Raw genomic sequence first — 26,859 nt, forward strand, 5'->3', positions numbered from 1 at the left:
CAGTGTTTAGTAAATACAGAGTTTCAGTGTTGCAGGATGAAAAAGTTCTAGAGATTTGTTGAAGAATAATGTGAATATACTTAATACTATGGAATTATACACTTAAAAATGGTTAAGTTGTTAAATTTAATGTTATGGGGGTTTTTTCCCACCATTAAAAAAAGAAGTCTTTACCAATCCCAAGAAAAACTGATCTTGTTTTCCTGTACAGGCTATGAATGAGGCAGGAGATAGATGGGCTCCAGGTTAGACATTTACAACTGGCCTTCTGTTTACATTTCATGGGGCAGGAAAAAGCGGGCTTCAGGCTGGACACTTACAACTAGCCTCCTGTTTGCATTTCCTGAGACAGGAGATGACAGGTGGGCTTCAGGTTAGGCATTTAAAATCAGCCTCCTGTTTGCTCTCCGAAATGGAAGTAATGACAGAGACAGGGTAAATAGCCAAGCTTTGTCTCTTGGGGATGTCTTAAGATAACAGTCATGGCAAGAACAAAGAAGGCCAAAATCTTGTCTGAATAAAGGATCAAGGGATCTCCACTCCCCACCCCCCGACCCACCCCTTGGGGTAAGAGAGACACTACGCATGCGCAGAAAGGCTCCTTGGGGGTCAAAAGTCAGGGGACAACTCCAGGCCATAATAAGACTTGTTTCTTCCAGACGCCTTCACAGCAGGATCATCTTGACTGAGAGGTGTGTGTGCGCACCTATGAGGAGGGTCCTGAGACTGATTAGCCAGGAGGGACAAAGCAAGATGATTTGCCAGAAGGGAAAAAAAGACCCAGAAAACTGCCCCCTTATAAAGGATTTAAACTTCCCAAAGGTGCGACTCTCTCTCTGAGTTCGCCCATGCGTCTTTCCACATGTACTTTGTTTTTCCAATAAACTTTTTACTTTTCTCTTTACCTTCTGCCTCCTCGCCTGAATTCATTCTTGCCAAGGCAGGCAAGAACTAGGGACCCAGGCCCTAGCCGCTGGCCTCTGTGGGCTAGCAGTTAGGACTCCCAGCCCAGGAACTAAGATCTTGCTTCCAGCTACTGCTCGCTGATGCTTGCTGCAAGCTGCCGCTTACTGATGCATGCATCCGAAATCAGGAAGGCATTTATTTGCAGCACAGAGTCACCCATGCCAGAGGTACAGATATAGAAGGTGGCTAAAGGGTGACTGGAGAAAAAGAAGGAAGGGAAAGATAGCAAGAAGTGTCCAATTAGAGAAGGGAAGGAGGGTGGAAGGACAAGGCCAGAGAAGGAGTAGAGTTAAGCAAAAAGCCAAACTCAGAAGGCCCAGTATAAGATAAAGAAAAAAGAACTATTAGAACCCAGGAGATATTTTAAGGCCAAAAACCCAAATGGAGAAGGAAGGTGCTTTGGTCTGAATGCTTGTGTCCACCCTCCAAATTCATATGTTGAAATCCTAATGCCCAAATATGATGGTATTCAGAGGTGGGGCCTTTGGGAGGTGATTAGGTCATGAGGGCGGAGCTCTCATAAATAGGATTAGTGAGATTAGTACCCTTATAAAAGAGGCTCCAGAGAGATTCCTTGCCTGCTTTTGCCATGTAAGAACACGGTGAGAAGTCATCGGCAGTTTGCAACTCAGAAGAGGGACTTTACCAGAACCCAAACATGCTAGCACCCTAATGTTAGACTTCTAGCCTCTAGAACTGTGAGAAATAAATTTCTGTTGTTTATAAGCCACCAATCTGTGGTATGTTATTATAACAGCCCAAATGGACTAAGAAGAGAAAAAAAATAAAAAAGAATCCACAGCACCCTTCAGGCAGAGAACAAGTAGAAGAAGGTTAGGAATGAGGTACGGGGTAAAAATGCTTATAGGAAATGCTGCAAAGTAATGCTGCAAAAGAAACATGAGTGCATACCATTTCCTTTCCTGATGAGGAAGCTGTAGGTAAGCATTTGCTAATCTGAATGCAGGAGGCAATGTAAAATTGATGAGAATAATTTGGTTAAAGCATGTGATTGCTTCAGCTAATTGAAAGTTAAAAGGAAGTAGTCTTACTGTTGCTAGAAAGAACTATATTGTGATTATGTTAATAGAAGACATCAGTGCCAGTTGGAATAAGGGCTCACTCTCTCATACTCAGGAAAAGAAGTCACACTTCAGGAAAATAATGGCAAGGGGTGAGGAGTAGAAATTGAAACTATAAAGCATCTTTAGCACTCTCCTGCCTGTCCCAGGACAGGCAGACTTGAATGGAAGGAAATGCGCAACAAAGGGGAAAATCGACCACTCAAAAGGAGTTGCTGCTAAGGCCCAGGGCACTATCTACCAAAAGGCTACAATGTCCGTGTATGAAGGTTACCAAGTGCCTCAGAGAGAGGGAAATTGTTAATATTGAAACTGTTAATATGGACTTCCTGGAGGGCTCCACACTGCAGGGAACCTGTGTGTATTAGCAGGTAGGACCTTTTAGGAAACCTGCGATTACTCAGACCCACCCCTTTCTCTATTCATAGGCACCAGAGATCCCTCTGGTTCTAAGACAGTGTGTAAGAGGATGTCTCTGCCTGGTGTGCTTTTTTCCCACAGAAATCTGGGTCCCATAGTATGTGTATAGGGGGAAGAGAGAAAGAAAAAGAGAGAGGCGGGGAAGAGACTTAAAAGACCTGAGGGTAGGGTGAGGGGAGAGAAAGGATCGAGGGGGTAGAAAAAGGAAAAAGGAGAGAGAAAGAGAGAAGGGAGGAGAGGGAGAGTAAAGAGAGAGAGATGGAGAGAGAAAGAAAAGAGGTGAGAAGAAGATGACCACCACTAAGTACTATAGAGACTCTAAGTCCCAGTAAGGCCACCCAACTGCTTTGTTAGTTTTGCACACCTGGACTGTAAACAGAACATGCTGACATTTACAAGATCTTTGCTCTTAGAGAAGATGTAGACCATAAACCATGTTTGTTTGGTTTTTTTTTTCATTACCCTTCCAGGAAGGGAGGAAGGGAGGAAATCAGGTGCACTTCAGAGGTCTCTGAATTCATTTACTATCCTTATTTGTCACAATTACTGGTAACAAATTGGAAACACTGCGAAAATAATTAAATAAAAGACAGGGCATCTGGCTCCAGGAGGACTAACAGCGTGGTGATATCTAACAGCCCGTGTTCCACATAAGCACTGCTCTATGTGGCATCACCTCTGACAACAAAGAGTATTCATCATGAAAACAATTGCTGCACCCTGCACATATTAAAAAAGCTTTCTCCTATTTTCATAACAAGCAGCTCTGATTTAAGTCTCTTCTTTTAAGTAATAAGTGAGAAAATATGTAACAGGGCAGGAAGGAGGAAAGGAAAAGGTAGAGGGCAAATGAAGTCTTTTGTGTTAAGATGTACAAGGTCATTTGAAGCAAGTGTTAAAAATGCAACCCAGACCAGCCTTGAATTTATGCCTCATCACACCGTAATTTGCAGCACCCCTCCAATTAAAGAAAATTTGAGACTCAGAAAGGAATGCTGCATTTTACAGTCCACATACCTATCATTATTAAGTGCTGGAAGCACTTAAGAGAATGAATCTTCCAGATTAACACCAGCATTTCTCAAAGCACATTCTATAAACCCTAGTTCCACAGAATGTTACTAGGTGTGTGTTCATGCACACGCACACACACGCACATGCACACATACACACAGAGTTCTGTGGTCATGTTAGGGAAACACTGCATTATAAGCAGGTTTCTTACAGGGTTTCTCAGAGAATTTAACAGGTGAAAATTCACTATCAATCTCCACAGTGTTTGTGGTGTCAACATATTTTACCTTAGAATCCTTTTTTCTTTTTTAAACAACTTATCTTGTGGGACTAGTGGTCATCAGGAACACAGTTTAGGAAGTGCTGGTATAATCCAATCTGCTCATTTTATTGAAGCAGTACAGTGCAGGGGTTAAGAGCACAGGCTTTTGAGTCACAGACTGCTTCATTTTCTGACTCTCAGCAAGTTGCTTAAGCTTTCTGGGTCTTGATTTCTTTATCTTCGAAATGAGGATAATGATAGTTATTGTTGTGAGTCTTAAATGAGTATATAAATATGCAATATTTATGTAAAGCACTTACAATAGTGCCTGGCACTTAGTAATCGCTCAATAAAGGTTAGATATTATTATTTTATCCACAAGGAAAATAAAACCTAAGGTCATGCAGCATGTCAGTATCAGCCCAGGCCTCCTGACTCCCTGTCCAGTATGCATTTCTCAACCAAGGAAAATGTCTTTGGAGATTATCGAAAACTCTTTCTAAAGCACTTAAATATTGCATCACAAAACCACAAAATGATTTTTAAAAGACACAACCCTAAAATAAATCCCAATGGTTTCTAGGAGTAACAGCTTCATTGGGGTTTCCCAAGTACAAAGTGATGTCAAAGGAGGAAGTTCTGGTGGTGAGGAAAACAATTCCAATCCCTATAAAATAGTGGCCACAATATCAGACCACTGCTACCAGGGCTTCCTTGGTAGGCTTTCTCTTTGAACTGTAGTACCAAGAGCCTTGGTACTCAGGATGCTCAGGAAAATACTCCTCTTTGAGACGGGCTGATCTTTGAGACCTTCGAGGACTAATATATATATATACTAAAGCCTCTACCATTGTTGTTTGGCTCTGATGGAAAACGAAGGGAATACATAGTCATGGAACACTTAATTTGTGTCAGTCCCTTATCATACCATATCTTAATCTTCATCATAGTCCCAAGATGTAGATATTACCTCCATTTTACAAAGGAGGAAACTGAGACCCAGATCTTTTGAGTGATTTGCCCAAGAACTCGGAGTTAAGAAATAATACATCTGGAATTCAAACCTGGCTCTGTCCACGTTTTTTCCCCACTACATTATACTACTTCCTTGACTGAAAGGATCAAAGCGAAGCCAACTGGATTTAGGCTTTTGAGAACTGAAAGAGGAGTACAACCCTTGTCTCTAGAAGTCACATTTCCTTGATAATGAAAAACACTTTACCCAGTTTCATCTTGATTGATTTTGACCTTGCCTCTTTCCTAAATGAATTTGAGGTGGTTTATAATAAAACATAAATCTACAATTACGCTATCAGAACAGAAAATCAAAGCCATGAAAAAGGAGGAGGAAGCAATAATGCTAAATACAAGGGCTAATGTAGTTAATATGATTGAACACTAAATTTAGTTCTCAGTTTCCTGGAAGTCAAGCCAAAAATTATCTGCTTTTAGGAAAGCGTGATATAAATTTTTACGTTGAGAGCAGGTAGGGTGGCTTGAAAAGCACTTTGTAAACAGTAAAGTACTATAAAGAGTTATTACTTACTACTATTATCCAGAATAGCATTGCATACCCATCCAGCATTCCCAATTATTTTGGCTCTTGTTTCAATGATAATTCCATACAATTTATCATAGTCTGAACCAGTCATGCATACTAAACAACAAAAAGAGAATGCTGGCTCTGACACTTGCTAGATGTTTGACCTTGGACAAGAAACTTCAGCAATCTGGGCCACAGCTTTCGCATTTGTGAAATAAGAGGCTTGGACTATCATGAGATGATCTTATTCATTCATTCGTTCATTCATTCATAACTTTAATGAACTTACATACCATAAAATTCACTTGTTTTGCATGTACAATTCATTGATTTTTTAGTGAATTTACAGAGTTGTAAAACCATCACCACAATATAATTTTAGAACATTCCTATCATGCAAAAAAGAAACTGCATTCCCATTCCTCATTTAGATAATCTTTTAAAAGGTCCTTTCTAACTTTTGCATTCTATGTTCTAGACTTACAAAGCTTTAGCAGGTTGTTGCTACCTGTAGAACCAAGTTCAAGCTCCTCAGTGTAACATTCAAGGCGTTCTACAATCTACAAAACCTATTTCTCCAACTTAATTCCTTGCTTCATTCCTCTCAATCCTGCCTCTGAGCTTAAGCCTCTGAGCTTATGCTCTTGCAGTTCTCTTGGTAGGGAGTCCCTCTCACCTTCCCAGTCTCTGAAGAGTAAAATCCTATTATTCAGACTCAGCTTACACACCACTCCTTCTATAAAGCTTTCTTCATTTCATACTCTTCACACTCATCTAGAACTGGATCCTATTTACCTTTAAACTCCAATAGTATTTCATTTGTCCCTCTCTTGAAAGTTCTCACTTTCATTCTTGAATCTTATGCTTAACATCTCATCACCTTACTTAAGAGATCCTAGAGGATAGTTCCTATATCTAAGATGCCTATGTATCCTTAACAACTCCCAATGTGGGGTTCTGTAAATAGTAACAATTAATAATGATGATGATGATAGTAATCAGTAGCTAAATTAAGCATTCACAATGTGCCAGGCACTGTTCTAAGCACTTTTACAAATATTAACTCATTTAATCCTTATAACAACCCTGCGAGATAGGTACTATTATTATCACCACCATTTGACAGATGAAGAAACTGAGGCACAGAGAAGTTACATACTTGTCAAGATCACAAAGTTAGTTAAGTAGCAGAGTTGAGATTGAATTCAGACAGTCTGGATCCAAAGCACACACTCTTAATCACGACAGTAAATTTCTAAGCCAGTTGAAACTCAATAAATGTTAACTGAAAAAAAATCCTAATTAATAAAGTTTCATTCCAGGAAGGTAAGGTAATCAAGAACTCTATGTGCTAAATAACACAGAAGTGATGAGGGGTAGGATAATTTCTGATTTAGACAGGAGAGTCACTAAACTTTTGGGTAGTCCTGAGGTGCTACAAAAATCATAGTTAAACCCTAAGGCTATAACTTTAAAGGACAGATCCTGTCTTATACATAGGTGTTGGGGGTGCAAAACTGGTAGTATTTACTCTAGCTGAATGAATGCATATCCTACTATCCAGAAATTTCACTCCTATGTATACCCCAACAAAAATGCATGTGTATAGCTGTCAAAAGAATGCTCTACTTGTAACAGCCAGAACTGGAAATTTCCCATCAACAGAAAAATGGATACATCACATGTGGCACGCTAACAAGAAACATTATATAGCAATGAGAATGATCTACAATTGCAAGGAATAATATGGATGAATCTTTAAAACATAGTATCAAGCAAAAAAAAATCCAGATACAAAACAGCATATACTGCATGAATCCATTTATGTTAAGTACAAAAAATGGCAAAACTATTCTGTTGGAAGTCAGGATAGTGGTTACCCTTGGGAGGGGTATTGACTAGAAGAGGAATGAGGGGATTCCTAGTAATGTTCTGTTTCTTGGACCAGGGTGCTGGTTACATGGGTATGTGCAGTTTGTGAATATTCATGGAGTACAAACTTATAATCTATGAACTTTATGTATGTTATACTTTAATACAGTTTTTTTTAAAGTCTTCCCAAGAAGAGAAAAAGACTCAAGCAAGAGCCAAAAATAAAAGTCACTTTTGCACTTGACATGCAAAACTAATGACTGACAAGCTCATGGTTATCTCTTTGTCCTGAAATGAACAAGACAGATGTATTTCCCTTTTGTGGAAATGGTGAATAAATAAGAGAGAGGCAATTCTAAGTCCTTGTCATTAGTTCAACCCTAATTCTTCCCAGAACTTAAAATAAAGTAAAAATAGTAGACTTCTGGCAAGATACCACCTATGGGCACTCACAGCCCTGCCAGGCACCAAAAGAAATGCCAATTTTATTTAAAGAACTAAGTCTTCATTTGGAAGTTTTATTTATTTTCAAGACTTACAATCCCATCCATGAAGTACAAATGGAGTCTGAACATGATGCCAGTTAAAGTTTTCTTGAGCACTAACCCCATCTCCACACCAGTCTAAAACTTATCACTCCTATCTTTATTAGACAAGTCACTTCACCTCTAATGGTCCCAGTTTCCTCATCTGTGACATGGGAGTATTAATACTACCTCCCTTATGGGTTGTTTAGCACAGTGCCTGCCACATAGTTAAATACTCAATGTATTAGCTGCTTCTATTATTTTGATGTGGGTGGGATAATGGTATCTTCTCCCTTACCATACAGCTAGCTCAGTTTTATAGCTTGAATCCCCCAATAGGGGGGTTTTAATATTTTAATTTTTTTAATATTTTAACACTCAAGTACAAGGGCAGTTCTGCCTCCCTTTCTCCCCCAGGTGAAAAGGTCAAAAAAGGAAGAATTCAGATAAACTCATTTTCAACTGGGCAAGTACGGTGGCCCAGGGTTAGGTGGGTTGGGAGAAGAGGTTGTATGAATAGCAGAAGCCCCTTTGCTTTGTGAGGCCACCTTCCTCTACCATGCCAGGGAACCTGGTGCAAATGATATGACCTGGAAAGGAAGGGGTCCAGAAAAAAGCAAGGCTGGATCCTACCAGGGATCTTGCTTGGAGTTCCTGCTTTGCCCATCAAGCAGCATCATAATCTTAAGTTAACAAGTAGGGAGAAGACTTTTCTAGTATGAAAATAACTGTCAGGAATGACTGAGACATGACCTGAGCACCTCCATGTTTGCTGCCCATGCTGGACTTTTGCTTAACACTCCAAATTGAAACTGCTATATAGTTGCTGAGTCGCTAAAAGGAAAGAATAATGCTGAGAACTGGACTTTATTTGGCCTAAGAAAACATACCTTTCTTTAGTAACAAATGAGATGCATTCCATAACCCAAACATATTATATAGAATAATTTTGACCTCCAATCCAAATTCTTGGTAAACAACTTGTGTAAACCTGCATTAACTTCCCTATTTTCCTATAAAAACCCCCGCCATTCTCCTCTAGTGAGACACTATTCTGGTATCCTCCAGAATCTATGATTCCTGAATTGCAGTTCTAAGACCCCAAATAAACTGCTTTTTGCCTTTTTACAGACCGTGGTCCTTTCAGCTGACATTATTAGTGTCAGAAGTGGGATCTGAAGTGATATGCCCAGCTCCGAAGCTGCCATGGATTTGAGCAAGGTACCTGTGTGAGCCCCTTGTGCTTTACTGCCTCCCTGGTGGCCCCAGGCCTGGGCAGTAAGTCTTTTTGGTCCAGAACCTCCCTCTTTGGTTGAGGTTCAGGCCTTTATTCTGGGTGTCTTTTGTTTAATCAACTGATCGCTTAAGGACTTACTTCCTTTTGGTGAGTGCATAATAATGGGACGGTCACAGTCTCAGACTGCTATGGGGGAAGATTCTCACCCATCTGGGACTCCTGCTGGGTACATATACAAAAAGTATGGGGCTGCCTCCTGTGCTTACCTAGGTAAATGGCAATGGTATACCAGAGATGACATAAAAGAACCCTGTTGGCACCTGTTATCTGGTAGACTACAGGGTTTGGTCCCCTGCAGAATTACGGGACATAGCTCAGGAATTTCCCAAGGTCACTGAGGACCACCCCCCTGGTTTGTGGAAGAATTTAACTTTGTGATACGAACCTATGATCCAGACTTCTCTGTCTTGTATCAACTAACCCACATCTTAATTGGAGAAAGCCAAGCCAGACATTGGCAAACTACTGCCAACTGGCTTCATAGAAAGATATCCATAGAAATGACACTGATGCAGTGGCACCAGTTTCTCAGGTAGCTCTAGCCCTTCATGAAGCAACTTCTCAGGCTCTTCCGTGTTCCACTTCCTGGGGAAAAATTCAGTCTACTACACAACGACCTGATGAAACTGTTCATGATTATTACTCATGCCTATAGACAGTATTCTGGGAAAACTCCAGAATACCTGCTGGGGCAAACAATACTCAAACCCTCTTTAATTCAATCTTTGTTGGGGGATTAGATGAGGAACTCAGACTGCTGGTGAAACAGGTACAATTAAATTGGGAAATAATGGCCACTCCTGATCTGGTCAATTTGGCTAATTAGCTATCTAAAACAATCAAACACACAGAAAAACGCAAGACCATTAAAATCATGAATTTGCAGCTGCAGCAACTGGCCACTGCTGCTCAGTGGCCGCCTCAACAGAAAGACCAAAATTCCTCTAATGGACCCTACCAAGATCAAGGCCCCAACCCGACCACTGGAAGAAGCATCCAAAGTTAAAAAGAGGGCCCTATCAGCATCCCAAAGCCCCTCACCCTGGCCCCTTTCATGAACTCTCTGAGAAATTTGAGAAGCACCTCCCTTTTTTAGACACTCACAAATACGGATGCTCTGGAAGAAAGTGTTGGGGTCTTCCCAGTATTCCCACTAACACCGTTGGGAGAACTGGACCATTTTATAGGAGCTGAAGCTATTACTGCTCTTCTGAACACAGGAGCAACTTTGTCTAGAACCTCACCAACCTCAAGGCTCCCCGTTCCTCGAAGTACAGAAAAGGTACAAATGGTGGGAGTTTCCAACACAGTTATGAAGGTAAGCAAATTGTCCCCATTGTCTTTTTTTGTTTTTCAGGGGAGAACGCGCACGCAGTACCCCACCACCACAAATTACACAGTCGAGTTTTCCCCATTTGGGGAAATCACAGGGGTCAGCACACTCGCAGTGCAGTGAGTGAGGCTCACCCTGGGAAAACCACCTTCATGATCATGGTATCTCCTCTGCCAGGTAAGTATCCCATTGTCTTTTGAGATAGGCTATTTTCAGGGGATTCACCCCAGTTCCTTCTTGTTCCTTCTGCTCCTGTACACCGTTTGGGCCAAGACCTACTGGAAAAATTACAAGCTAATATTTCCTTTTACCCAAAAGGGGAAATACATTTACAAATTCTTGACCCCTTGAGATTTACTTCTGAATCTAGTACTAATATTGAAATTCCTCTCCTTGCTCATACCTTGTCAATTCTCAGTCATAAGGATTTGCTAGATTCTGTTCCTCCTACCTTAAGGTCCACCTCTTCAAATGACATAGAATACATTCATTCAGCACCACCAATTAAGATACAGATAGACCCTAATAAATCTTCACCTCACTTCAGACAATGCCCTCTCAGGCCTGAGGCCCTGGAAAGAATTCATCCCACTGCCAAGGTACACCTCCAGAAGGGTCTCATAATCCCATGAACTAGTCCTTGTAACACAACAATCTTTCTGATATTCAAGCCTCATGGTCGAGGTTGTCATATTATTCAAGATCTCCAAGCCATAAACAATATAGTCATACCACGTAACCCTGTAGTCACCAACCCTCATACCATTCTCAATTTAATCCCTTTAAACACACAATTTTTTACAATCATAGATTTATATAGTACTTTCTGCACCATTCCTGTCCATCCAGATAGCCAATACCTGTGTGCCTTCAGGTGTGAGGGATGTCAATTTACTTGGACTATTATGCCTCAGGGCTACATGGAAAGCCCTACTTATTTTTCACAAATATCGAGACAAGACTTGGCCAATGTGAATTTAACCCATGGCTCTACTTTACTCCAATATGTTGATGACCTTTTGTTATGCTCCCCCACTGAGGAAGCAAACCTCAAGGACAGGCTACATCTCCTCACTCAGCTAGCACACAAGGGGTATAAGGCCTCAAGGGATAAGCTCCAATTTGTTCCAACTCAGGTAAGATACTTGGGTTATTTGCTTATGCCCCTCCCCGAGGACTACTGCTTCATCCTACACACATCCAGGGCATATCTCAGTTACCACTTCCTGGCACCAAATGTCAATTGAGAGGCTTTCTCAAGCTAGGAAGCTATTGCAGAAGTTGTGTTCCCAATTTCTCCTTGTATGCACAACCCCTTTATTCCCTTTTAAAAGACAACAGAGACCTTCAAGATGTCGGAAGAGTAAGACTTAGAGATCACCTTCCTCCCCACAAATACATCAGAAATACATCTACATGTGGAACAACTCCTACAGAACACCTACTGAAAGCTGTCAGAAGACCTCAGACCTCCCAAAAGGCAAGAAACTCCCCACGTACCTGGGTAGGGCAAAAGAAAAAAGAAAAAACAGAGGCAAAAGAATAGGGACAGAACCTGCACCTCTGGAAGGGAGCCATGAAGGAGGAAAAGTTTCCACACACTAGGAAGCCCCTTCACTGGTGGAGACAGTGGTTCGGCTGGAGGGAAGCTATGGAGCCACGGAGGAGAGTGCAGCAATAAGGGTGCAGAGGGCAAAGCAGAGAGATTCCCGCAAAAGGATCAGTGCCGACCAGCACTCACCAGCCTGAGACGATTGTCTGCTCACCTGCCAGGGCAGGTGGGGGCTGGGAGCTGACTTCGGAGGTTACATCCCAGGGAGAGGACTGGGGTTCGCTGCGTGAACACAGCCTGAAGGGGACTAGTGCACCACAGCTAGCCAGGAGGGAGTCTGGGAAAAACTCTGGAACAGCCTAAGAGGCAAGAGACCATTGTTTCGGGGTGCACGAGGAGAGGGGATTCAGAGCACTGCCCAAAAGAGCTCCAGAGATGGGCACGAGCTGCGGCTATCAGCGCAGACACCAGAGATGGGCATGAGATGCTAAGGCTGCTACTGCAGCCACCAAGAAGCCTGTGTGCAAGCACAGGTCACAATACACACCTCCCCTCCTGGGAGCCTGTGCAGCCCACCACTGCCAGGGTCCCGTGATCCAAGGACAACTTCCCCGGGAGAACACATGGCATGCCACAGGCTGTTGCAACATGACGCCAACCTCTGCCACCTCAGGCTCGCCCCGCATACTGTACCCCTCCCTCCCCCCGGCCTGAGTGAGCCAGAGACCCCTAATCAGCTGCTACTTTAACCCTGTCCTGTCTGAGCGAAGAACAGATGCACTCAGGCGACCTACATGCAGAGGTGGGGCCAAATCCAAAGCAAAACCCCAGGAGCTGTGTGAACAAGGAAGAGAAAGGGAAATCTCTCCCAGCAGCCTCAGGAGCAGCCGATTAAATCTCCACAATCAACTTGATGTACACTGCATCTCTGGAATACCTGAATAGACAATGAATCATCCCAAAATTAAGGTGATGGACTTTGGGAGCAACTGCAGACTTGGGGTTTCCTTTCTGCATCAAATTTGTTTCTGGTTTTATGTTTATCTTATTTTAGTACTTAAAGTTTATTATCATTGGTAGATTTGTTTAATGATTTGGCTGCTCTCTTCCTTTTCTTTTATATATAGATATATATATTGTTCTCCTTTTTCTCTTTCTGAAGCTGTGTATGTATATGCTTCTTTGTGTGATTTTCTCTCTATAGCTTTGCTTTTACCATTTGTCCTAGAGTTCTGTCTGTCCCTTTTTAATTTATTTTTCTTAGTATAGCTTTTAGTGCTTGTTATCATGGGTGGATTTGTTTTTTGGTATGGTCGCTCTCTTCTTTCTTTCTTTCTTTGCTTTTCTTTTCTTTATTACTTTTTAATTTTTTATTTTTAATAGCTTGTAAAAAAATTTTACCGTAATAACTTTATTTTATCTGTTTTTTTTCTTTCTTTTTTTCTCCATTTTCTTCAGAGCTGTGTGGCTGACAGGGTCTTGGTGCTCCAACCGGGTGTCAGGCCTGTGCCTCTGAGGTGGGAGAGCCGACTTTAGGACACTGGTCAAACATAGACCTTCAGGCTCAACGTAATATCAAATGGCAAAAGCTCGCCCAGAGATCTCCATCTCAACGTAAGACCCAGCACCGCTCAACGACTAGCAAGCTACAGTGTGGACACCTTATGCCAAACAACTAGCAAGACAGGAACACAACCCCACCCATTAGCAGAGAGGCTGCCTAAAATCATAATGAGGTCACAGACACCTCAAAACACACAACCGGATGCAGCCCTGCCCACCAGAAAGACAATATCCAGCCTCATCCATCAGAAGACAGGGACCAGTCCCCTCCACCAGGAAGCCGACACGACCCACTGAACCAATATTCACCACTGGGGAAGACACCAAAAACAACAGGAACGACGAACCTGCAGCCTGTGAAAAGGAGATGCCAAACACAGTAAGTTAAGCAAAATGAGAAGACAGACAAACACACAGCAGATGAAGGAGCATGGCAAAAACCTACCAAACCAAACAAATGGAGAGGAAATAAGCAGTCTACCTGAAAAAGAATTCAGAGTAATGACAGTAAAGCTGATCCAAAATCTTGGAAATAGAATGGAGAAAATATAAGTAATGTTTAACAAGAATCTTGAAGAACTAAAGAGCAAAAAAACAAGAATGAACAACACAATAAATGAAATTAAAAATTCTCTACAAGGAATCAATAGCACTATAAGTGAGGCAGAAGAACGGATAAGTGACCTGGAAGATAAAATAGTGGAAATAACTACCGCAGAGCAAAATAAACAAAAAAGAATGAAAAGAATTGAGCACAGTCTCAGAGACCTCTAGGACAACATTAAATGCACCAACAGTGGAATTATAGGGGTCCCAGAAGAAGAAAAGAAAAAGAAAGGGACTGAGAAAATATTTGAACAGATTATAGTTGAAAACTTCCCTAATATGGGAAAGGAAAGAGTTAAGTCCTGGAAGCACAGAGAGTCCAATACAGGATAAATCCAAGGAGAAACATGACAAGACACATATTAATCAAACTATCAAAAATTAAGTGTAAAGAAAACATATTAAAATCAGTAAGGGATAAACAACAAATAACACACAAGGGAATCTCCATAAGGTTAACTGCTGATCTTTCAGCAGAAACTCTGCAAGCCAGAAGGGAGTGGCAGGACATATTTACAGTGATGAAAGAGAAAAACCTACAACCAAGATTACTCTACCCAGCAAGGATCTCATTCATATTTGATGGAGAAATTAAAACCTTTACAGACAAGCAAAAGCTGAGAGAGTTCAGCACCACCAAACCAGCTTTACAACAAATGCTAAAGGAACTTCTCTAGGCAAGAAACACAAGAGAAGGAAAACACCTACAATAACAAACCCAAAACATTTAAGAAAATGGGAATAGGAACATACATATCGATAATTACCTTAAATGTAAATGGATTAAATGCTCCCACCAAAAGACACAGACTGGTTGAGTGGATACAAAAACAAGACCCGTATATATGCTGTCTACACCAGACCCACTTCAGACCTAGGGACACATACAGACTGAAAGTGAATGGATGGAAAAAGATATTCCATGCAAATGAAATCAAAAGAAAGCTGGAGTAGAAATTCTCATATCAGACAAAATAGACTTTAAAATACAGACTACTACAAGAGACAAAGAAGGACACTACATAATGATCCAGGGATCAATCGAAGAAGAAGATATAACAATTGTAAATATTTATGCATCCAACATAAGAGCACCTCAATACATAAGGCAAATGCTAACAGCTATAAAAGGGGAATTGAACAGTAACACAATCATAGCAGGGGACTTTAACTCCCCACTTTCACCAATGGACAGATCATCCAAAATGAAAATAAATAAGGAAACACAAGCTTTAAATAATACATTAAACAAGATGAACTTCATTGATACTTATACGACATTCCATCCAAAAACAACAGAATACACTTTCTTCTCAAGTGCTCATGGAACATTCTCCAGGATAGACCATATCTTGGGTCACAAATCAAGCCTTGGTAAATATAAGAAAATTGAAATCATATCAAGTATCTTTCCCAACCACAAGGCTATGAGACTAGATATCAATTACAGGAAATAATCTGTAAAATATACAAACACATGGAGGCTAAACAATACAATACTAAATAACCAAGAGATAACTGAAGAAATCAAAGAGGAAAAAAAAATTTCAAGAAACAAATGACAATGAAAACAAGATGACCCAAAACCTATGGGATGCAGCAAAAGCAGTTCTAAGAGGGAAGTTTATAGCAATACAAACCTACCTCAAGAAACAAGAAACATCTCAAATAAACAACCTGACCTTACACCAAAAGCAACTGGAGAAAGAAGAACAAAAAACCCCAAAGTTAGCAGAAGGAAAGAAATCATAAAGATCAGATCAGAATAACTGAAAAAGAAATGAAGGAAACAATAGCAAAGATCAATAAAACTAAAAGCTGGTTCTTTGAGAAGATAAAGAAAATTGATAAACCATTAGCCAGACTCATCAAGAAAAAAAGGGAGAAGACTCAAATCAATAGAGTTAGAAATGAAAACGAAGAAGTAACAACTGACACTGCAGAAATACAGAGGATCATGAGAGATTACTACAAGCCAAAAAAATGGACAACCTGGAAGAAGTGGACAAACTCTTAGAAAAGCACAACCTTCTGATACTGAACAAGGAAGAAACAGAAAATATAAACAGACCCGTCAGAAGCACTGAAATTGAGACGGTGATTAAAAATCTTCCAACAAACAAAAGCCCACGACCAGATAGCTTCACAGGCAAATTATATCAAACATTTAGAGAAGAGCTAACACCTATCCTTCTCAAACCCTTCCAAAATATAGCAGAGGGAGGAACACTCCCAAACTCATTCTACGAGGCCACCATCACCCTGTTACCAAAACCAGACAAAGATGTCACAAAGAAAGAAAACTACAGGCCAATATCACTGATGAACATAGATGCAAAAATCCTCAACAAAATACTAGCAATCAGAATCCAACAGCACATTAAAAGGATCATACACCATGATCAAGTTGAGTTTATCCCAGGAATGCAAGGATTCTTCAATATACGCAAATCAATCAACGTGATACATCATATTAACAAATTGAAAGAGGAAAACCATATAATCATCTCAATAGATGCAGAAAAAGCTTTCAACAAAATTCAACACCCATTTATGATAAAAACCCTCCAGAAAGTAGGCAGAGAGGGAACTTATCTCAACATAATAAAGGCCATATATGACAAACCCACAGCCAACATCGTTCGCAATGGTGAAAAACTGAAACCATTTCCATTAAGGTCAGGAACAAGACAAGGTTGCCCACTCTCACTGCTATTATTTAACATAGTTTTGGAAGTTTTAGCCACAGCAATCAGAGAAGAAAAAGAAATAAAAGGAATCCAAATCGGAAAAGAAGAAGTAAAGCTGTCACTGTTTGCAGTTGACATGATACTATACATAGAGAATCCTAAAGATGCTACCAGAAAACTACTAGAGCTAATCAATGAATTTGGTAAAGTAGCCGGATACAAAATCAATGCACAGAAATCTGTTGCATTCCTATACACTAATGATGAAAAATCTGAATGAGAAATTAAGGAAACACTTCCATTTAACACTGCAACAAAAAGAATAAAATACCTAGGAATAAACCTACCTAAGGAGACAAAAGACCTATATGCAGAAAACTATAAGACACTGATGAAAGAAATCAAAGATGATACAAACAGATGGAGAGATATACCATGTTCTTGGATTGGAAGAATCAACATTGTGAAAATGACTATACTACCCAAAGCAATCTACAGAGTCAATGCAATCCCTATCAGACTACCAATGGCATCTTTCATAGAACTAGAAATAATTTCACAGTTTGTATGGAAACACAAAAGACCCCAAATAACCAAAGCAATCTTGAGAAAGAAGAACGGAGCTGGAGGAATCAGGCTCCCAGACTTCAGACTATACTACAAAGCTACAGTGATCAAGACAGTATGGTACTGGCACAAAAACAGAAATATAGATCAATGGAACAGGATAGAAAGCCCAAAGATAAACCTACACACTTATGGTCAATTAATCCACAACAAAGGAGGCATGAATATACATTGGAGAAAAGACAATGTCTTCAACAAGTGGTGCTGGGAAAACTGGACAGCTACATGTAAAAGAATGAAATTAGAACACTCCCTAACACCATACACAAAAATAAACTCAAAATGGATTAAAGACCTAAATGTAAGGCTGGACACTATAAAACTCTCAGAGGAAAGCATAGGCAGAACATTCTTTGACAAAAATCACAGCAAGCTTTTTCTTGAACTGCATTCTAGAGTAATGAAAATAAAAACAAAAACAAAGAAAAGAAACCTAACGAAACTTAAAAGCTTTTGCATAGCAAAGGAAACCATAAACAAGAAAAAAAGATAAACCTCAGAACAGGAGAAAATATTTGCAAATGAAGAAATGGACAAGGGATTAATCTCCAAAATATATGAACAGCTCATAGAGCTCAATATCAAAAAAAAAAAAAAAACGCAATCAAAAAAATTGGCAGAAGACATAAATAGACATTTCTACAAAGAAGACACACATATGGCCAAGAGGGACATGAAAAGATGCTCAACATCACTAATTATTAGAGAAATGCAAACCAAAAGTATAATGAGGTATCACCTCACACCGGTCAGAACGGCCAACATCAAAAAATCTACGAACAGTAAATGCTGGAGAGGGTGTGGAGAAAAGGGAACCCTCCTGCATTGTTGGTGGGAATGTTAATTGATACAGCCACTATTGAGAACAGTATGGAGATTCCTTAAAAAACTAAAAACAGAAGTACCATATGACCCAGCAATCCCACTACTGGGCAGATACTCTGAGAAAACCATAATTCAAAAAGACACATGCAACCCAATGTTCATTGCAGCACTCCTTACAATATCCAGGTCATGGAAGCAACCTAAATGTCCATCAACAGATGAATGGATAAAGAAGATGTGGCACATATATACAATGGAATATTACTCAGCCATAAAAAGAAACGAAATTGAGTTATTTGTAGTGAGGTGGATGGACCTAGAGTCTGTCATACAGAGTGAAGTAAGTCAGAAAGAGAAAGACAAATACCATATGCTAACACATATATATGGAATCTAAGAAAAAAAAAAGGTCATGAAGAACCTAGGGGCAAGATGGGAATAAAGACACAGACCTACTAGAGAATAGACTTGAGGATATGGGGAGGGGGAAGGGTAAGCTGTGACAAAGTGAGAGAGTGGCATGGACATATATACACTACCAAACGTAAAATAGATAGCTAGTGGGAAGCAGCCGCATAGCACAGGGAGATCAGCTCGGTGCTTTGTGACCACCTAGAGAGGTGGGATAGGGAAGGTGGGAGGGAGGGAGACGCAAGAGGGAAGAGATATGGGAACATATGTATAACTGACTCACTTTGCTATAAAGCAGAAACTAACACACCATTGTAAAGCAATTATACTCCAATAAAGATGTTAAAAAAAAAGAAGATGTGGTACATATACACAATGGAATATTACTCAGCCATAAAAAGAAACATATGGGGTCATTTGAAGAGACATGGATGGACCTAGAGACTGTCATACAGAGTGAAGTAAGTCAGAAAGAGAAAAACAAATATCGTATATTAACACATATATGTGGAATCTAGAAAAATGCTACAGAAGGACTTGTCTGTAAGGCAGAAACAGACACACAGACATAGAGAACAAATGTACGGATGCTAACGCGAAAGTGGGGGTGGGATGAATTGGGACATTGATATAGATATATATACACTAATATATATAAAATAGATAACTAATGAGAACCTGCTGTATAGCATAGGGAACTCTACTTAATGCTCTGTGGTGACCTAAATGCGAAGGAAATCCAAAAAGAGGGGATATATGTATATGTATAGGTGATTCCCTTCACTGTACAGCAGAAACTAACACAACAATGTAAACCAACTCTGCTCCAATAAAAAAAAAATGGCGCCAAACATTAAAAAAAATGGGCAGAAGACCTCAATAGACATTTCTCCAAAGAAGACAGACATATGGCCAACAAACACATGAAAAGATGCACAACATCACTAATTATTAGAGAAATGCAAATCAAAACTACAGTGAGGTATCACCTCACACTGGTTAGAATGGCCAGCATCAAAAAATGTACAAACAATAAATGCTGGAGAGGGTGTGGAGAAAGGGAACCCTACACTGTTGGTGGAAATGTAAATTGGTACAGCCACTATGGAGAACAGTATGGAGGTTCCTTAAAAAACTAAAAATAGCAGTACCATATGACTCAACAATCCCACTCCTGGGCATATACCTGGAGAAAACCATAATTCAAAAAGATACACGCACCCCAATGTTCATTGCAGCACTATTTACAATAGCCAGGACATGGAAACAACCTAAATGCCCATCAACAGAGGAATGGATAAAGAAGATGTGGTGCATATATACAATGGAATATTACTCAGCCATAAAAGTGAACGAAATTGCGTCATTTGTAGAGACATGGATGGACCTAGGGACTGTTATACAGAGTGAAGTAAGTCAGAAAGAGAAAAACAAATATCGTATATTAATGCAGATATTTGGAATCTAGAAAAATGGTATAGATGAACTTACTTGCAAAGCAGAAATAGAGACACAGACATAGAGAATAAACATATGGATACCAAGGGGGGAATGGGGAGTGGGATGGATTGGGAGATTGGGATTGACATATATACACTACTATGTATAAAATAGATAACTAATGAGAACAGACTGTATAGCACAGGGAACTCTACTCAAGGCTATGTGGTGACCTAAATGGGAAGGAAATCTAAGGAAGAGGGGATATATGTATACATGTGGCTGAATCACTTTGCTGTACAGCAGAAACTAACACAACATTGTAAAGCAACTATTCTCCAATAAAAGAAAAAAGGATATTATTAGAGATGGGCAATTGCATGCTACAGCTAAGTAACAGAGGTGGTTTTCTGAAGGATGCACATTTGATCAACTTACTGGGCTTTGGTATAAGCCAATGGCCACCCTCCTCTTTCTGAAGCCACTCAAGAAACCATACTAAAATTAATATATTAAGTGACTCATTGGGGGAACTGATAAAATGATAGCCTGGGAAAACAATACTTTTGGAAACCTTCTCCCAAAGTAGTAGCTGAAATATGTCAGAGGTGTCAGATCTGTCCTAAGTATAACCCAGAAAAACCTATTTATACTTCTCAGAACCACTTTCCTTTGCCTCCTGGTCCCTTTGCTATCTGTCAACTGGGTGTTATCTACCTGTCTCCCTCTCAAGGATACAAATATGTTCTGATGATGGTGTGCATGTATTCCCATTTGGTGGAAGCCTTTCCTTGCAGACGTGCAACTCCCGTTACAGTGGCCAATATTGTTGGAAAGGATTATTCTTAATTGGGGAATTCCCCTGCAATTACATAGTGATAATGGTGTCCATTTCACTGGACAAATTCTAAATGCTGTTTGTGAAATCTGGCCTACACTACCACATTTCCACTGTGCTATCATCCTCAATCTTCTGGTCTAATGGAAAGAACAAATGACATAATCGAGACCTAACTAGCAAAAATCTCTGAGGCCTTCGGCCTTCCTTGGCCTAAATTGCTACCCATAGTTCTGGTAAACTTAATATCTATAACCTTTCGAAAACACAAACTGTAACCATTTGGAAAAATTATTGAAAAACCCATGATTCTTGACTCAGGACTATATAAGCCCCTTCTAGTCAAGGGAGATCTTTTACATTATTGTCAGTCTCATTAAGGCTCTAAAAAAATGAGCACCTGGTTGAAAACTTTTTCCACAGTGAGCTCCTGGGAGATGGAGATACAGAACACCACAATTTAAAACCAGTGGACTATGTTTATTGGAAAAGACGTATTTTAAAGGACTCCTTACAACCCAGATAGAAGGGACCCTATTAGGTACTTTTAACCAACACCCTGTGCTGCTAAACTTAAAGGCATTGATTCTTGGATTCATGTTTCCAATTTAAAAAAAAAGGCTTCCCCACATGTGTGGGCCTCTGAAACAGTTGGAGACCTAAAGCTGAAATTGGCCCAGAAGTGACTCAGATGGCACCTAATGTAGATGGCTCTCCCAAGACTTTGGACAAGGCCGGTACTCTCCATGATCCTCACTGATGAAATCCCTCAAGTTACCCTCGTTCTAATCGCTGTCATCATAGAGTTGTTACATCTCCTTCATTATGTAATAACTGATGAGGCATCAAATTGCCTTTCCTTCTTATAGACATACTTTCAAGGAGTGAACATTTTCATGAATAGGTTGATGTCCAGGAATTAAAGTTTAGAGGAAATGACCCTGGCCCTTTGGTCCTTCGATTTTGACTATGAAGGACTGGAGAATTGAACTTTTGGGACTCCTCCTTGAAGTTACAGTTTTATTAATGCGCTTTGCCCTATTACATACAGTGGGCATCCTCCATGAGTGGTAATTCTATCTTGCATTAACTCTGCTGGGAATAAGCCTCTGGCTCCAATTCTTGCCCATTCGATTAATCTATTCCGCTTGGGATTCTTTCACCAACCAAGACCAGGAGTTACCCTTAGTCTTCTTTATATTAAAATGGTTGACTTTTCTTGGGATAGTTCTTTTACTAGAGTTATGTTATTATCTCTCTTATTATCCACCCAGGCTACTTATGCCTGGGAAAATAATGCCTTATTCTGCATTTCCTGAAGTCTAGCCACTGGAGGAAATCTAACAGACTATTGGATATGCCATCAGCACCCTAGATCATTCACTGAATACCCAGGATCCCCTTGCCTTGGCTATCTCCAATCTTACTGGTATCCCTCTACCATATCCTTTTCAGAATTCATCTATTCTCCAAGCATACCATGTTCATCTACTCAAATCCACAGTTCCCTTTCCTTGTTTGCCTTGTTTGGAGCCAGATAAAACCCAGAATATTCCCTTAGGAACATGTGTTCCAGCGAGGCCCTTTGGTTACTCGGAAACATCAGATCCAGCTTCCAAACACCCAACTTTACTTCACTGTGCAAAAACAAAACATATTCTCATGATAACCCCCATGTATTCCTACAAGGAAGGCTTCTAGGCTGCTCAAATATAACCAACCCATGGTTGAATTTCACCTTTGACACCTCCTTTCTCTATGCTCCATCTATGTCTTTATTGGTGGTTGGAAGAGTACCACCTGGGGGATGTCCTGCCCCAACACTCTAACCCCACGTTTTCAATGTGCTCTAGGACTTTTAATAGTTCCTTTGACTGTGTTAAATTCTTCAGAAATTACCAAATGGCACACACACTCTACTTTCTGCCTATGCCAAGAAACCCCTTCTGAGGGATTTCAAAGGTTCCCAAGAATTATTCAAACCACGTGGGGAGTTGGAGCCATTGACAAAATTATTCGAAATCTCTCTGCTACCATAGCAGACACAGCTAATGCCACAGCTAGAGCATTAAGTGCCCAAAAAGACTCCCTGAATTTGCTTGCTCATGTTGTGTTAGATAAAAGATTTGCTTTGGATTACCTTCTTGCAGAACTTGGAGGTGTCTGTGTCATCTTAAATAACACCTGTTGTACTTGGATAAATGCCTCTGGTATAGTAGAAACTCAAATTAAGATCTTAACAAAAGAAGGCCAATTGACTTCATTCTGATAGTCTTAATACTCCCCTAATGTTTGATTTGTTTAGTTGGTTACCCTCAAACATTGGATCTTGGTTCAAAACTGTTCTGCAAACTGGGTTATTACTCTTAATAATTGTTGTCAGCTTCTTTATATTGATAAAGTGCTTGCTTAAATTGATTACTTCTATACTTAGCCATTCTACTGCTCAGTTGATGTTCACACAAGTCAATAAACTCGATGCAGCACAACATCACGGTGCCTCCAATGAATTTTACAATCCATCCATTGATTCATTCACACAACCACCCTCTAAGGGACATGATGGACCTGGAGCAGGCAACCAAGCCATTCTGGCTATGTGGGAATAAGAATTGCTCCAATGATGTTTTCTTCAGGAAAAAGCATGGGCAAGAGGGGGAAATGTGAAAAGAACTATGTCAGGAATGACTAAGACATGACCTGAGGACCTCCATGTTTGCTGCCCATGCTGGACTTCTGCTGAACACTCTAAATTAAAACTCCTAAAGAGTTGATAAGTTGCTAAAAGGAAAGAATAATGCTGAGAAGCGGACTTTATCTGGCCTAAGAAAACATAACTTTCCCTAGTAATGAATGAGATGCATTCCATAACTCAATCTTATGTACAGAATAATTTTACCCTCCAATCCAAATTGTTGGTAAACAACTTGTATAAGCCTGCATTGACGTCCCTCTTTTCCTCTAAAACCCTGGCCATTTCCTCTAGTGGGACACTATTCTGGTTTCTTCCAGACTTTCTGTGATCCCTGAATTGCAATTCTAAGATCCCAAATAAACTACCTTTTTGCCTCTTTACAGTTAGTGATCCTTAATGGTTGATACAAAAAAAGCTTAGTTACAAAAAAGCTTTCACACACATCCTTTTATTTAGTCCTTACAACCACCCTGTGAAGTGAGGAGAACAAATTTCATTATCCCCATTTGGTAAAGGAGGAAAGACAGTCTCAGAGAGGTTAATAAATTTGTCCAAAGTCATAAGCTACTAGTTGAGGGGACCGGCATTCTAACTCGAGTCTTCCGGCTTCAAAATCCGTGCTCTTTCGATTACAACATACTGGGCTTTTATGTGTGTGTCAGTTAGCCTGGGCCACATCTGTTATGATGGATAGAAAAAAATTAAGCAGAGACTAGTTGTAACTCTTCTCTGATCCTCAGCCTGATAATAGAAAGAAAACTGACAGGAGGGACATGGAATTCGAATAGAAAGAGGCTGGAGTTGGGGAGGGAAAGAGTAGGCTCTGGAAAGAAAAGAAGTAGAAGAGGCTCTAACCGGGGGGTCAGCTATACACAGATGCCAGCTGGCCTGGCAATGTCACCTCTCGGGTTTTCCTTCCCGGCTGAGCAAGGCCAGGTCCACTCTGCTACACCTCCTTCCTTTCTCATAGCCCACCTTGCGGCTGGACAGATGCTTTTGCCCCCAAAACCCACACATGCATGCGGGGGGGCTGGGGTGGGGGTGATGGTGGTGGTCTAGGCAACTGCTGGGGCAGGTCAGGGGCAGGAGTCAAAAGGAGAGTAGGGAAACGCTGGATAAAGGAAGTAACTCTCCAGGAGGCAATGCCAAGTGCGGTGCTCAAGAAAGGCTGTTACAACTGCAGCGAGTGTATATAAAAGGCTGGAGTAAAGGCGTGTGTGAGGTAAGGACTGGGGAGCCGGGAGGCGCTGGGGTCGGAGGGACAGGTCAGGGAGGGACCCGGCAGGCAAGCACCCGGCGCGGGGTCGGCGTCACGTGAGAGGACGGTTGGCACAGGACCACCTCTCCTTCGCGCCGCAGCCGCCAGCAGGCGGATCCCAAGGAGAAGAAAGTTCAGATTGGGTGAAAGAGGGTGTGAACCGAGGAATATCACTCGGGTCCCGCGCGGAAGAGGGCGTCAAAGAGCACCCTGAGAAGGCTTGAGGGGGCGTGCCTGGGCTCACGGCTGAGCACCGAGAGGGAGCCTACGGCTCCCAGCCTCGCCGAACTCTTCTCCTTACCTTGGGCACCGTGATATGGTCCATGACCGCGGTTCCCGCCACCCGAATGCCTCACCGCTCCTCGGGCTGCTGCCGCCACAACCGTTCTGCTTGCCTCCTTGCCCAACCCAGGTTCCAGCTCCCCGTACTGGATCAAGCTCTCGTCACCTGATCCTCGCGGAGGCTCCTATCGCGAAACTTCGCCCATGGCCGCTCCCGCCATCTTGCTTCCTGGCAAATGCCCTTTTCTTTGGGGGAGCCTGTCAAAATGCCATTCCTTTGGCAGGGGAAACTGCTAAGTATACATTCTAGCTCTCTAAGAACACTTAGTTTAAATAAAATCCAGTGATTGTGAGCTTTTTCATATTTTTTAAGTGCAAAGCTACTAAGAATGTAGACAGGAGGCAAAACAGTGACATATTAGGCTCACAAATATTTCTAGGACTGTTTCCATTTTCTTAAGATTAAAAAACAACAACAGATTGTTCTAGCTCAGACTCCAGGTTTGGCCGGGGAGTTCTTAAGTCCAAGGCTCGAGTGCTGACACCCTTCTCACATCCCATGATGCTGTAAGGATTCTGAGAACCAATATCATTCCACTACTATTTAATGTTAACAGCAATGCACCAGGCAGAGATAATACAGACTGCCTTGTGGTGATGACTGGTTTTCTGAAGAGTTTCCTGTGAGACCTTGGGCAAGTCACTGTAGAATATTTTTGAAATGGTTTATAAGCATTTCCTCCTTCCCCTTATCCAGGGGGAGCCTACTACCATCAATCTAGTTAAAGCCTGGACTATTACAGTAGCCTCATAACTTTTGTCATCACAGATGTGGGGAAAGGACCAAGGACCCACTGGACCACCTCTCAGATGAGATGCAGTTACTCAGTAGTGTTCTCTGAATCAGACTTGTGATGGCCAAAACAACAGTCTGGGAGTTGGAAAACCTGGGGTTTTTGTTTGTTTTTAACATCTTTATTGGAGTATAATTGCTTTACAATGTTGTGTTAGTTTCTGCTGTATAACAAAGTGAATCAGCAATACGTATACATATATCCCCATATCCCCTCCCTCTTGCATCTCCCTCCCACCTTCCCTATCCCACCCATCTAGGGGGTCACAAAGCACCGAGCTGATCTCCCTGTGCGATGCAGCTGCTTCCCACTAGCTATCTATTTTACATTTGGTAGTGTATATATGTCAATGGAAAACCTGGGTTTTACTTTCAGGTCTGCCACTAACTTGCTGTGTGACCTTGAGCAAATCATGTCACCTCTCTGGGCCTTAAGTTGACCAAGGTTACAATGAGGGTATTGGCCACAGTTTATAGGGTCATTTCTACCTCACTGTTGTGATGTTATGGTTTGAAATATCACCTTCCCTACAAAGTGATTTTTTCTTCTTTTAGTATCCATAACATTTGCTAGTTAAACTACTCATTCATCATATTTTGCTTTTTTCCCTAGCCTAAAAGCCCTTCCCTCAATCCATGACCCGAGTATCGCTTCACTTCCACGTCTTCAGAACATACTCACTGCATGCTAAACACTCCTCTCAATTGGCTCTTTTACAATCTTCCTGAACTCCAGTTGCTGCATCCAATAGCTCTTCGCAGTGTTCAATCTCCATTTGTTTTGCAGATTTTTACACTGTTGATTCACTTTCCTTTTTGACATTCTCTCTTCCCTTGGCCTTTATTATAAAGCAGACTCATTGCTGGCATCACTCAGTATTCCTTTTCTGCCTTCCTCCCAAC

The 26,859-nt window shown here is 41.0% G+C and overlaps 1 protein-coding gene and 1 non-coding gene across 2 annotated transcripts in view; both read right to left on the reverse strand.

Annotated features, from left to right (window-relative positions):
• Positions 1 to 25,216, reverse strand: part of MTMR8 (myotubularin related protein 8) — a 198,201-nt gene extending 172,985 nt beyond the window's left edge. The window contains exon 1 of the mRNA XM_068533038.1: positions 25,123 to 25,216. Within this exon, the coding sequence (XP_068389139.1) occupies positions 25,123 to 25,146 (24 nt within the window). The 5' untranslated portion in view covers positions 25,147 to 25,216. The remainder of the gene's footprint in view (positions 1 to 25,122) is intronic.
• LOC137757547 (U1 spliceosomal RNA) lies at positions 10,338 to 10,501 on the reverse strand. Its single transcript, XR_011072388.1, has one exon. It is a non-coding gene; the product is annotated as a U1 spliceosomal RNA (small nuclear RNA).
• Positions 25,217 to 26,859: the final 1,643 nt, after the last annotated feature.

Source organism: Eschrichtius robustus, chromosome X (assembly GCF_028021215.1).
Source record: "Eschrichtius robustus isolate mEscRob2 chromosome X, mEscRob2.pri, whole genome shotgun sequence".
In the NCBI taxonomy this organism is placed as follows: Eukaryota; Metazoa; Chordata; class Mammalia; order Artiodactyla; family Eschrichtiidae; genus Eschrichtius; species Eschrichtius robustus.